This window comes from Fringilla coelebs, assembly GCF_963513975.1.
Source record: "Fringilla coelebs genome assembly, chromosome: 3".
Taxonomy (NCBI): domain Eukaryota; kingdom Metazoa; phylum Chordata; class Aves; order Passeriformes; family Fringillidae; genus Fringilla; species Fringilla coelebs.
Window position 1 is genome coordinate 85,335,106 of NC_140030.1, and position 14,315 is coordinate 85,349,420.

At 40.4% G+C, this 14,315-nt stretch overlaps 1 protein-coding gene across 2 annotated transcripts in view; it reads left to right on the plus strand.

Annotated features, from left to right (window-relative positions):
* DAAM2 (dishevelled associated activator of morphogenesis 2) overlaps nt 1-14,315 on the plus strand; it is a gene marked incomplete at its 5' end in the record, with an annotated part of 187,843 nt that overhangs the window by 64,124 nt on the left and 109,404 nt on the right. Inside the window, one exon of one of the 2 annotated variants that reach the window (XM_084203000.1) lies at nt 9,167-9,369. In XM_084203000.1, the coding sequence (XP_084059126.1) occupies nt 9,196-9,369 (174 nt within the window). Of the gene's footprint in view, nt 1-9,166; nt 9,370-14,315 lie in introns of those variants that run through there. The other variant, XM_084203001.1, reaches the window with a different exon arrangement.

Genomic DNA, 14,315 nt, shown 5'->3' on the forward strand with positions numbered 1-14,315 from the left:
GGTGCCAAATTGACAACTCTGCAATCTGAGCAGTTTAAAAAGTAGATATGTAGAATCAATGACATTTTCACCCTGTCTGTGCCTTGACCTATGGGAGCCATCTCCAAGATGGAGTGAGCATAAAAACCCTGAGACTCATTCCCTTTGTGAATGCATCTAGTGCCTGTTTCTTCCATTAGTGGATCACTAAAGAAGGTTTTTAACCATTGTCCACATCAGTGGCTTTTCAGTCTGTGGAACAGAAATGAGATCCACCCTTTTTATTATGTACAGGTTTGCAGGGGCACGTAGAAGTGCTCTGTGCTTTAGCTGGGGCACTAGGCAGGAAAGTGGCAGCTCTGCAGCCTGGAACCTCGCTTTCCCAGGTGGCATTGATGAACACCAGTTTTGAAGAGATTCAGTGCCATCCACAAAAACCAGGTAAAAGTCCAAATGGTGTCTGTATTGAGTTTTTCCCCACTTATACCCATTTGCTATAAAGACAGAATAGCTTTTCCCAGTGTGTGGCATTTAGGAAAATTTTACCAGTGCAGGTAATTGATTTACCTGTCGATAGTGAAGACAGTACTTGTACACCTACATCTGTGGTTAGTTTCCAGTGGTTATAATCAAGGCATATTTCTCCTGAAGTTGAGTTTTAAAGTCCCATAGTGGCCCTGATCAGAGTGTTAGAATGGAAATCAATTTTCTAATGCTATGATGATATCAGACAACAGATGAAATTTTATTCTGTGAATTGTCTGAATAAGAAAACAGCATTTCACATGGAAATAAGGAGTTTGGGGGGATGTAACTGGACCTTTACCATTTGTTTATTTTTCTTGGAGCACCCTGGCAGTTCTTACAGAGTATTTCTCCTTCAGTAGAGGCACTCTAATGCCCTCAGCTGCTTATTTTGTCTGGAAAATTCAAGCACCCAGGATAATGTTGACAACAACGGCAACATTTTGACTCCCAAATCCCTTGGCAAAATAGTTACATCATGTCTGGAAATAATTGGGCAATGACAGAATGGAAAAATTACAATGACTCAAATAATACAGGGACGCTCTTAGTAATGGGGTTTTGTGTGTTCATTCTTCTGAGCATGGCAGTAGTGTTACTGGGAAACTCTGGATTGACTTCCTTTGGAACTAAACCCCACTCTTTCCAATAGGAATATTGGAGAGATTTAAAATTCCTAGATCAAGCTTTAGTACTAATCTAAAGTGCTAATGTGCTTTACTAGTATTCCTGATCTTATGGAATAGAGGATAGGGTGGGACACCTTGTTCTACAGATCACTCAATCCTTGCCTTCTTTACTGATCAAAAATGTTTTTCTGGGGTATGGATGTTTCTTCCTTGGGACCTGGTCTTATTAGATACAACTGACAGACATTACTGTTTACAGTCAGTGTCATACAATGACTTTAAAGGCATTTCATACCATAAGACCTGTAAAAGGCACAGGAATTCATCTTCCTGTAGAGCAAAATAGTAGTCTTCTGCATTGAAGGTAAAGAAGTCATGTGCTGGTTCTGGCTGTCAGTGTGTGTGTCTGCTGAACTGATGTCATCATGATCTATTTAATCTGCAGTCTATGATTTCTTATTTTGAATAAAAGCTTCACCTTACACTCCAGCTTCCATGACGCTTTTTCTGTGGAATTGCATCACTGTGTTGTACCCATCACCGAGAGAAAGTAAAGAAAATTCAGAGTCGAACTTGAGCTCTGCTGTCTAGGTCTGTAGCTTCTAGAAGAGGAAGTTGAGACACTCTGTTGAGCAGCATAGACACAAACTGGAATTATAGCCTTGTCCTGAATTCATGGCCCCAGAATGACAGGATAGTTCTGTCAAACTTTAAAAATAATACTTTTAGGATCTGAATTATTTTAAAAGTAAAATCTGTGAATTGTAGAGAGTGTTTAAAAATAATTGCTGCTTTATGGTCTTATCCTTAGTCAGAATTGGGTCTTGGGGTGCCATCTGTGGGGTTCGTGGGCTTTTTTTCGCTATGTTTTCTTTTATGCAGTGTATTTCCCATTGGATCTTACATCCACAGCAATTTGAAGAACAGGGACATTATATACCAACCCATCTAGTGAAGCTAATGCTGTGGTAGGGGAAATCACTGCCTAAATTCTATTATTTTGTAAAGAATAAAGTTATCCTTGCTGTATCTGTGGACACTGCTAAATGCTGTCTCTACAGCAGTATCATTACTGGGGGGTGAACCTGTTGTGCCCTGGCCAGCTTCCAGCTTACCTTTTATGCAGGCCAACTGCTTTTATTTCTGTTTGTTCACAGTCTATTTGACACTGTAAAATAACTGGTTTAAGCAGATTAAGACCCTACACTGGAGAACCAACAGCCTCAGTGCCACAGCTAGGACAATAAAGTAAAATACAGCCAAAATAAAACATTCACGAAGTTGATGCAGTCTTTGCAGCTTGTGTCATGCAGTAGGTGTCTCTTTAGAAGTATTTTTATCTTCAACATCTGCTTTAAAAAAAAAGGTTTTATAGTGTGAGCATAGGAAGTAGCTACAGGAAGCCATTTCAATTCTAACAGTTGTCATGAAAAAAATGAGGGTATTGTAATGAAACAGTGAAAAAGTAGAGAATAAAACTAAAACTGGTAGAAAAGAAAGAAAAGGAGAACCAAGACTACAAAGGAGCAGCTTTTTTCTTAATAGAAGGGAATGAGTAATCTTTGAGGCATATGAATACAAAAAATGTGGTTTATGTGAAGAAGACAAGAAAATTGATCTTGGTAGCAGTGACTTTCTGATTGAGAAGTAAGTGGAGGGTATGTGTAAATGTTACTGAAACTGCAGTGCTGCAGCACCAGAGAACTTGGAAGTAAATACGGGGAGGGGTGAGGAGGGAAGGACATGACTCTACCCTACTTCATGCAAACCAGTAAGGTTGATTATATTTTAGGCAGTATGCAATCCTCTTCATTCCACCACCATAGAGGTTTGAATTCCTGGCAAGCAAGGTCTCAGTGAGGAATTGATAAATTAGGATGCAAATCTGCAGTACCATCAGACACTGAGGAGACGAAGGACATGTCCTGGATAAACAGTTAGGCTGTGAGTTTTACTTATTTTGTTTGCAGTCTAAGCTGTGGTGGTCATATCACCATTCAGAAATGTTAAAGATGCATAGATTTACTTGTATATAAATGAAATGTAAGAGTATAATGAAGACTCAGCATTTGGTGTCTAGGAGAACAGATTACTTTTGACTGTGCACATTTCTGTGAAGTCATAGTTATAGGAAACTATGACACAGTGATGGTACCTTTGCAAAAATAAAATAACTTCTTAGAAGGTAAAAAAAAGAGCAAGGGCTGTTTGGTCAGCTCAGTTAAGCATAGAAAATTATTAATCTGTACTTCATTAAAGGGTGAGAAAAAAGGTGTAAATAAATACTTAGTTATTACTAACTCAATTCATGACCCTGACTTCAACTGCTTTGTTGTTCTTTTTGCTTTTTGTTTTGAATCTTGACTGTTCTTTTGAAATAGTTCCCCTATGAATACAGTTTGGATAGATTAATGATTAGGAGGAACAGAAAGAGTTCAGGTATATTTTTCCTGCTTTCTTTTGTTTGCTTGTTGGTTGTTGGTTTTGTTTTTCTGTAGAGCTATTTTTTCCCTCATTAGGTGAAGGCAGAGAAAGTGTTGTAAATTAGTATTTCAGAAGAGAAATTTCTTACAGTTCTTTAGCTTTCTTTTTTTGTTGTTGTTGTGTGTTGATAAGTTGGTATAAGGTGAGACGTAGTGGATTTGTGGGTATTAACAGACTAACATTAGTGGTCATTAGCCACCCAGCACATCCTGAGCATCCTTAAAGTATTAAAAATAAAGAGATTTTTGACAGACACGTTGCAGTAAGTAGGTTCATGGATATAGTTACACCTGACAGCCTTCAAATAGTCTTTTCCTTTATCTCAGGCCTTATTTCTGAGGTAAATAAATGAATAAAAATGAAATAATTATTTATATATATATATAAATAGGAGAAAATCCTTAGGTCTGTGGAATGCTTTGAAATTATCAACTATCTCAGTTTTAATGGAAAGGTGTGTAAAAAACAACAAACTAGAAGTGAGTTTCTGGACTGTCTTGCAAAGTTCTCATGAGCACCAAGAGCTCTGCACTCTCATTTCAGTGTGTTGGGGGAAGGAAAATCCATGAACTGACTTCAAAATGCACAGCATTATTTGAGCTGCCCTCTCTCCTGTGGTGGCAACTTAAGTGTGGGCCATGGCTCACTGGGACTGAGTAGCCATTGCTGCACAGGACCCTGCTCTTTTCCAGATCACATTTTCCAGTAATCTGTTGATTTGTTTTGGTTCCAGTGCCTTCTTGTCCAACATAGCAGGCAAGTGTCCGTGGATCTTCAGAAAGCTTCCCTGAAAAATAAGGTTTTAACTTTGTGGATTTTAAGTGGTCAGGGCTTTTTGTTGCTGTTTTGTGCACTGGAAACCAGGAGGCTCCTTAGTAGGACGACAAATCCAAACCAAAGAAGTTGGGTTATTATTACATGTGCAACAAATGGATTGCTTGTCTGCTTCCTTTCCCCATCCTCCCTGCTGCAATTGCCATACGGTGCATCTGACATCTGTCACATTACATGTGACATCCATGGAAAATTCCCATGGTAATTAAATCATGCCACGAAGCTCATCATTTCACCATCTGTGTACTGAATGAAGAAGCAGTGTCGTCCAGGGAACTGAGCATAGGATCGGTAGGAAGCTCTTTCCCTTTATCCAGCGTCTACATTCAGGCAGTTTTGAGCATGGTGCTTATTTCCTCCATTTCATCATCAATAAGTGGTGATCTGGGGAGCTGTTTTAATACCATGAACTTCTCATGGTTTATTACTTAATAGGTGAATAATTCAGAGTTTTAACTTGGATTTAGGGGTTGTGGGTGAGTTGGTTTGTGTTCTAAACAATTCTGACTTCAGATTTCTTTCTACATCAGTGATCACACATTGCATATCTATGTTTTATCCTGCCACAGACAAAGATAGATAAATTACAGGGAAATGGAAATTATTAACTTTATTTCCTTCCTTGTTAGCATAAGCTAGTTTGGGCAGTGATTCTTCATCATATGTTTAGTCCCATACTCCCCACTCAGGTGAGAGCTGTGGCTGCATCCTCTGGCATCGTATCTGTTGATGATCAGTAGAGCTACAGCTCTGAAAGTGTTTACCATTAATGCTTCCTTATGTTGTGAACTATTTTTGCATGACTGTGTGTGTTTAGTTACCCACTGAGTTCTCTTTCTTTCCTTTTTCCAAAGGTAGTGATACAGAAGTAATTTTCTCTGTTTTAGTTACAGCTATGCTCTGGCTGCTAAGTGTGTTGAAGGATAGAACAGTGAGATAAAATCTACAATAATCAGCTGTCTTGCACAGGAGAGCTGCTGGGAGATCAGTTGTTTCAGGTGTCTTACTTTTAGTGGAATGTTGCCTATTTAGTGTATGTTGGCATGAAAATTACAATCTCTGAGATGAGAATGAAGAGAAGAGTGAGGTTTATGAAGCGATTTAGAAAGCAATTGAAAGAGGATCCTCGTGTACAGTTAGCGTGGATCAGATCCCATGTGGCTAAAACTTCTGATAAGGGTTGGAAAAATTGCATTAGCTAAATTATGTTTGGTCACTGGGCCAAATGGTTTAGAAATGAACACGTACACCCTGTCAGAGGAAGAGGACGTTGTTATAAATAGCCTTGGGCAGAGTTCCAGGCTGTGACTCCTGACCTGAGCCGAACCACAGATGGGGCTGGGAAGCAGGAGAGGGATTGCTGTGAGGAGCGGGTGTGTGGTTGGCTGCTGAAATGACAGCAACTTGTTTGTGTTGTGCAAAAGGGCAAAACAGTAGAACTGAGAAGAGCTGTGGGAGGGAGTTATGTGTAGTAGTGGGATTCTCTCCAGAGAGAGATTTCCTATTGATTGTCACTGGGGGTGTATATATATAGAAATACCTAACTGGACATGTTTCATTTTTACTTGCCTGAAGTTAAGAGGCAATAGAGTTTTTATTAGAACAAAACCCCCCACTTCATGTTATTTTCATAAATTTTTATGTCAGCTTTGCTGTCAATTGCCACTCAGAAAAATTGAAGTTGCTTTTTTCTTTATTTTCTTTGTTGTCTCCCACCCTCCTTGTTCCTTGGAAGCACATTTTTCCCAGATGTTTCTTGAGAAAGGAAAGGCAAAAAAGAAAGAAAGGAAGAGTTTATTAACTTGGAGGTAATTAGAAAATGTTTATTTTGTTGATCCCCAACAAAAATAAATTTTTAATTAGTTATTAAATAGCATAAACAGTGCAACTTACAGGATTCTGAAGGACATCTACTTTACTGGCAGGTTTAATTTTAGAGAGACAGGGCTCCAACTTAGAAATTTCTTTCATTCATTCCTTCAGTGATTTGATTCTAAAATACTTGTGCTGGATTCCTCTGTAGCAGTCCTCAAATATGCTTATTTTGAAAGCATCTGGACACCTCACTTATCCACAAAATTACAACGTGAAAGCAATACAAAATGTTATTTTACCCCTGTATGATAGTATGAATTCCATGCCTGCTGCCTATAGATGCACCTGGAATATGCCAGTGTTAAGAGTGTGAGTTGTGCAATTGAATGATGCTTTGCAAAAGCGAGCTTATTGTTGATATGTGCTCTGCATTCTTTTGCAGGGTAGTAAAAATTAAATAGCCTTGAGTTTCACAAGTGTGGATCCCAAGGAACTGCAGATTCTGTAAAAAATTTGCAGTAACAAACATGAGCTTGTGTATTTCTCAGCATTATGGATGAAGAAAGCCTGGAGACTTAGGACTTCTTAGATGAACCTGCTTAAGAGGAGAGCCAAGTAATGAAATTCCAGTGCAGGACAACCTGTGGTAGCCAGACCACAGGTACTTACCCTGTAGAAAATGTTGAGCTTGACATCCATTCACATAGTTCTCTTTTCCTGCTAAGGTACCTCTTTTGGCAAAGTTTATACGAGAGTCTTGACCTGAGCTCATAAAGGAGGTTGTTATGGTCCTATCACTCCAATGGCTCAGCCAGTTTTTCCAAGGAGGGTTCATTGTCCATGCCCCAGAGAATGCTGGTCCTTTGATGGTTGATGCCTTTAGACAGTGGGCCAGAGCTTGGTTGCAGCTGAATTGATGCAAAGGTAGTTGTATTGCATGTAAATCAGGTTTGTCTCTAAATTCAGTTCCTTCCAAAAGAGAGTTTTGCCAAACTAATTGGTTTTAATCTCAGTCATGACCAGGTTGCCATAAAGGGCATTGCACTTGGAATAATAATACTTGAGAGGATGGTCTGTAGTGTACAAGCTTAATTTCAATTGTGAAATCTTTTTGCAGCTGAATCTCTTAAGTGTCCACTATTGAGAGGAAATGCAAATTGCCATGCATATCATTGTGATAGATTTGAGGGCATTTTGGTTTTGCTAACTGAAGCTGTGTCAATGACCAGTTCAGTTTTAAGCTGACCTTTGGCATCTCCTAGTGAGAACCCAATGTTTTTATGAATGGGCTTTTGAAGCCAGCAACATCCTGCTCTAGTGAGTCCTGCTGGGACAAAACACCCCTTGCAGAGCTGGCATGGAGAGCAAAGCAAAGTGGGCATGCCAGAAGACAGTACTTTTTACCAGCTTGCTTTTCTTTCAGCTGTGTGAGAGTTGCAGCTGATGCCCCTCCAATGCATAAGAGAATGTGCTGGTGATTCTGATTCCTGCCAAGCACATAGTGCCATAAAGGTAGATGTTTAGATGGTTGGGACTTTTTTTGGCTGTTGTTTGTTGCTTAGGTTTTTTTTTTTTTTTTTAAAGCAACCATGCCAATTTCTGCACAAAACATCCCTGGGGAGCTGGCTGTGCTCTGTATGTTAAATCCCACTATGCAACTGCTGTCCCGAAGGTGCTTTTCCTTGCACAGCTACTCAGTCTCTATGAAAGCTCAAAGCAGCCTTGTTCTGGCAAGCAAACAGACCCAAGCATTGCAGGGCAGGTTAGGGCAGCAGCTGCTCTGATGACAAAGCTCAGCTGTGTTGTTGCTGATACAGCATCCTGTGGTTTGGTTCACCTGCCACCTCCCTCCTGCTCCCCTGCCCTGTGCCCAGGGAGATCAGCTTCACAACAAGCTTTAATTATTTACTCTCTAAGGATATGTCTTATTCTGCAGATTAAGTGAAAAAGTGAAGTCCTTAAAAATATAACACAAATAAGCCCCTGAGCTGTCAAACAACAAGTCCCTTAAAAGGGCAAAATATGTGGCTCTCTGTGCACTGCACAGATCCCTCCTTTCAAAGTGCTGGCAGGAGACTTCCTGTTTGGATGGGCCGCTCACAAACGGTGTTGTGTGGTAGTGAAATCAGTCACTTCCCAGCTTCTCCTTCAGACCTCCTTCTTTCTGCCTCCCTTTATGCTCCTGATACCCAAGACCCTCAAGCCAGCTTCTGTCAAGATGGGATCTGGTAGCTGAAATGTAAATCTGAAGACGTGCATTGGCACTGTGCTGTTTCTTCCCTGAATACATAGAGCAGCCCAAACTGCTTACATGTGTTTGAAAATGGGATGGACAAAATGGTCCTACAGTGATAGTCCTGGCTGTGAAGGAGTAAGTGAATGTTTGGGGGTCTGGCTCTGCAGTGGTGGAAGATTGATGTCTGCTTCATTTTCTCGTTCATTTTATTTTGATCAAATGGGATACTTTTGGAAGATTCTTCCATGTGTTGTGGGTAAATTCTCCCATACATGCTTTTGTCCTTCTGATGGTTGAGTCCCTTTATTGTAGTAGTGAGAAAAAGGCCAGTACCAGCATTCTGTGGTAGCATTCAGCCTTGGCTACTGAGCATTGCTGATAAATCTACCTGCTGGGAAATTCCACACTGAGCTTGTAAAATCTTTTCAGAAGAACTGGGAGAAGCAATTCTACACTGCTGTGGAAGAACATGTTCATACCATACAAAGGCGTAGCTACCTTATCTAGCTTGAGTGGTTTTTTGTTCTTTTGGGTATCAGATCCTCCTGTCCTCTTCCATCTTACTCCAGTGACAGCCACTGTAACCGCACAGAGCTGCGCAGATTCAGCTGTGTTTTTTATCATCTAACGCCTGTTGGTTTTGTTTTGTTTTCTTTCCTTACAGAACATGATTAGAAGATAGCACCTTACACCATGATCATGGCCCCCCGGAAGAGGAACCGTCATGCCTTGGGGTTTCTTTGTTGTTTTGGGGGCAGCGACCTCCCCGAAATCAACCTCAAGGACAATAATCCCCTCCAGTTCCTTGAGTTTTCTGTCCCAATCCCACCAGCAGAAGAGCTCAATGCCAGATTCGCTGAACTTGTGGTAAGTTTCTGCTGGCAGATTGATATATTTATCAGTTGGATGGACTTTTTCCCTTTAAAGGAGTAATAAGAGGATTTAAGGGATTTATTAGAGAACTTCTGTTGAAGTTTTTTAAAAAACCTTTTCATTCTTTTATGGCTAGTTACTTGGTAGGAGAAAGGTGGTAAGCAATGGGATGGATGATAGTGGCACTGGGTGTAAGTATAACAAAATGTTTGAATGTGCTTATTTATTCTCATGGCACTATGTAGGATTGGGCATATTAAAAGGAGCCTCTCAAGTTCTCTTGTACAGAGAGCTGACAGTCAATTTCTTGTTTACAGCTTTGGGATAAAATCTGCTGTATAGTGTCATGAAGTGGAAAATCTTAGGGTTTGCAGATCTGTAAAGTGAGGACTATTTGGTTTTGTTGATGAGTAGCATTCTGCTGGTGAGGCACAAGAATCAGGTGACCATGCTAATTATGTTTCATCACAGAGCTGCCTTTGAACCATGAAATGGTGCTGTTGCAGCAACAGCCATAAACAGGAAGAGAAGGAATTATTTCAGATGAACTTTGTTGTTTTCTTTTGTGGTAAATGTTGCAGACTCCAGGAGCCAGACACTTGCTTTTCATGCCTGGCATCAAATGACTTCACTGTCTTTGTCTTCTTGTTCAGCTGGAATGCAAAACACCGGCAGAGGTCATAGGGCTGGGTTGTTTTGCAAACTGTGTCGTAAAGGTAATGCCCATTTGATGCAGCTGATTAGGTTTCTCATTACCACTCTGAGAGTGGAGCTTATGTAAAGTGAGATATCTGTAAGTGTGTATATGCCTGAGGAGTGCGACTGAGGTGAGGAATAGAACAGAAAATACTGGATCTCAGCATTAGAGGAATTTGCCAGCAGTCTTCCTACGTTACATTTGTAACATTAGGCCAATAAATTCTTGTTCATGACCATAGCTTTGAAATGCCATAGCAATGAGAAGAACCATGTCATTTGCATATGCAGTTGGAGGTTAGTATATGGCCAGCTACAGTCTGTCATATCAAATACAGGGACAGCTGTAGTTTGTCAGATCAGTGCTCTGACATCCTAGCCCAGGCTTCAGGTTCAAGATGGGGTCCAAAGCAAATGGCTAGGGAAAAATACAAGGTGTTGGAGACCATAAGGTGTGGCCATAGGGTGGTCTTTTCCAGGATACTCTCCAACCCTCTAACAGTTTTCAGCTCAAGGACTTCCTCAGTGGGAAGTTGCCTTCTGTGTACATAGTAAATTGGTATGGATTTCTTTTCCATTAACTTTACGCTTCCCCAGTACCCATTAGGATTTTCAGTATTCTGTGGCAGGGGCATAGAAATGAGTCAATAGGATTTGCAGCTGTTTCGGGAAGAATAATGTGTTCAGCAGAAGAGTCTACTTGCTTTGAACTAATTTGCAAATGGAGAATCTCCTCTTATGGAAATATTTCACAAAATTCTGGTCTATATTTAGGTCAGTTTTCTTTTTATGTGAGACTACTTGAGTCCCTCTTAGAAAATGCAGCTGTCTGACTGTGGAGATTTCCTCGTGGTGACAGGTAACTCTCAGGAGTAAGAGTGTAACCTGTAATCTGCTCTGCTGACAATTTATTTCTGGATGCTGCTTAGCGGTTGGTTTTCACATGCAAAGCTCGAACTCAAAGTTCAGCTCTCTCCAATACCAAGATCCACTGGGGCATTCAATCTAGCCTTGCTGAAGACGTCACCAACAGGTGTGCTTTGCCCCTGAACTTGGCTTGCTAGACCTTGAACTTGTTTACCTTTGGGTCATAGTGAAAGACCTGCTTGAGTTGCTGCTGGGCTTTTGCTAACTGAGAAGGGTATCAGTTTTATGAGGAGTTTGAGAGTTTGTGGTGGTATTAATGATGCTTTTAACTTCTAGTTTTATGTCTGGCAAATACTGGTGTTCCATGTGCTTGCTTGTGGCAAAACATCTCACAGCTGCCTTATGGAAGTCTATTAAAAAGTATAACTTATAATGTTTCTGGTGCAAAATTTAATGACAAGTATATGTGATGATCTGTAAAAATTTTTGGCCCTAGTAGTTTGAGAGTTGTTGGTTTTTGCTATAACTTATTAAATGTGCTGACAGCTTGTAACTGGCATATGCATTTCAAACAAATGAAGCCATTGAAATGAAAACAGATCATATTCAGTTCTTATATTTAATGATAGCACCCAGCCATGGTTGCATGAGGAGTAACATGGGAGAGAAAAGTGCTATTTTTCAGAAGGGTAATGGTGTACATCCCACATTTTTATGAAGCAGCCAGATAAGATGGCAGTGCATGTCCATAGGAGTTCCTGATTAGACAGGTAACATGAGAGCAATTGAGGGCTCTGTGTGTGAGAGAACCTGGGCTGGCAAAATGCAGACTTTGCCTAGAAGGGCTGGTTTGTCCACAGGCCCGGATTAATGCATGTTCTATGAGACACTAAAATAAACCGGGCTGCATCTGTATTGACAGCTCAGATGAGATTTTAATTGGATTAGAAAGATTCAGTCTGCAAAAGCAGCAGTGTAAATCAGCGACCTGGAAGTGCCTGAGAGAGCTCTGTGCTGTGTGCTAGCTCCCTGCTGCTTATCCGTTAGGGTCTAGTCGGGGTGCACTGGTACTATATAAAAACCAGATTTGAGTGTAAAGCCTTTTGACCCAAATCCCCAAGTGAAATGATGACACCAACATCATCTGAGATGTGTAGTGAGAGGAGCATTTGTGTTAGCTCCCTGAAGCAGGCCCAGGGGGTATAGCATCATCTTGCCATCTGCTCTGCAAAGGGAATAATGAAACATTGGTGTGGTTGAATGAATTTTTAAAAGCCTTATTTTTTCCCTTGTTGCAGTTAAAATCTGGGGCATTTTTCTTATGGAAGAGTTAATGACAAGAAAAGCTGACCATAGCTGTGCTGGAGAAGTCTCTCTTGTGATGAATTTTCCAATCCAGTAAATATTCAGTATGTTTCTACCTCCCTTTCTGAGAAAAACTGGCATTTTGAGGATCGGGAGCATGTCTTCTGTTGTTGTTCTGCTACTTAAGCTAGTACCGTGAAAAGTAAATTTGGAAATGTCCAATTTTCAGGAGAAGAAATTAGGAATGACCCATTCCAAGCTTTTTGAACTGGCTTGTGTAGTCTCCAGACTGAGGCACATACATGTGTGTGAGCTGCTCTGTTTGGAAGATGTACCCAGACCATCCAGCCATGTAATGGCAGCTGCCTGACTGGACTCTGACCAAGGCAGTGACTGTGAGATGATAAGCTGATGCTGATTTCAGCTGAAACTCCTGCTCTCGTTGCCACTCAACCAGAAAAACAATTCTAGGGTTATGTATTACTTGAACCTGGATCCTGTGTTTATGCCCTGTCTGATTGATTAGAAAATTAAAACAGAAAGAGTTGCTCCTGGTAGGTCCTAAATTCTGTCTTGATTTATTCCACTGGGAACATGCGCAGAGAGAGTAGATCTGAATGAAGACAATGGCTTATGGTGATTTGGAATTACTTGGTTTGGGCTAAGACAGGAGATGATTTACCAGCTCTCAGGCCATCTGCTGGCAGTGACTGCCTTGGGATGAATGCAGTGGTAACAGTACAGGTAAGTTCTTATCAAAGTCTAGATGCACAAAATACAAAGCAAATAAAAATATTTCTGACCACAAGTTTTGTCCTCCAAAGGCTGCTTTTGTGAAAGCATATTCCCTTCAATGAGCAAGCTCCAGGCAGCAGGGTGTGTGGACTGATCCTGTACCTTACAAACTGTAAAACTGGCCCTACCTGACCATTGAGGCTGATGTGACCATCATTACTTCTGTTTCCATACTGCCATATAGTGGTAAAGTATTGCTGCAGATGATGGTCTGTTGGTAGGCTCCAAAATAGTTTTGTGCTTGCTGGCAAAAATATCTGTGCTAGACACGTTTTCCCTTGCACAGAAACTACAGAAGAATCTGGAAGAACTATTGTAAGGCAAAGGAAGCAACTTTTTTTCATGGAACAGCTTCTCTATATCCTTGTTCATATTTGTTAGCAGCAGTGTGTTCTTTTCTCAGTGGATTCTGATACTTTCTCTTCATTGTTAGAATGCTGGACTCTTCTAGGTGGTTAAAGGTGGTGTGCTGCTTGACACTAAAGATTTTGCCATCTAGATCTCTTATAACAGCAGCCTGATCCTAGATTGGAACTCAGACTGTACCAAGAAGGGTGACTTAAATGGTAGCAATTTAGAAAAAACAAAAAAAAATTGAAGAATGCTAGCACAGAGGGAAGAGAAGTGTGAAAAGCTTGTGCTTTTGTTGTTTCTGTTTTGTTAGTGACTGTGAGATGGTCATGGTATTTGAGAAGGTGGAGTGCAAGAGTCTCTATTTTAAGATGCAAGGGTCTTGGGGAAGAAATGGAATTGTCTTTTGAGTTTGTTTTCAAAGTTGATGGTATTTTTATATCCTCTAAACTTGAATGAGTTCCTTCAGCACATTTGATTGTTATACTGGGGAAGATTTGAGAAATGCTTACTGTTATACTTTTGTGGTCTTATCTGCCCTTGAAGCATTCTTGCATTTAGCTCAGGTCGATACTGACTGGAATTCCCTGTCATGGTTTATCTTACATTTCATTTGAATCCACTTCATTTTCAGTTTGGGAGTTTTTTCCCCCTTCTTTTTTTTTTTTTTTTTCTATGAGTCCTTAAGGAAGGGGTTTTGTTGACTTTCTGGGTTCACAAAAAGCTTTTTGTCCATATTGCTATTTGCCATCTTCACAGGCTTTTCCAGAACAAAACTTAATAGGTACTTTTGGCATAAAATCTAAAGTTACAGTTGAGGAGCAGCATAAATACTTATGAACTCTCTGTATTTGAAAAATTTAGGATTATCCACCTAAATCTGTTTTGGCCTGCCTTTAAAATTTCTTCTCATCCATTGAATTGCT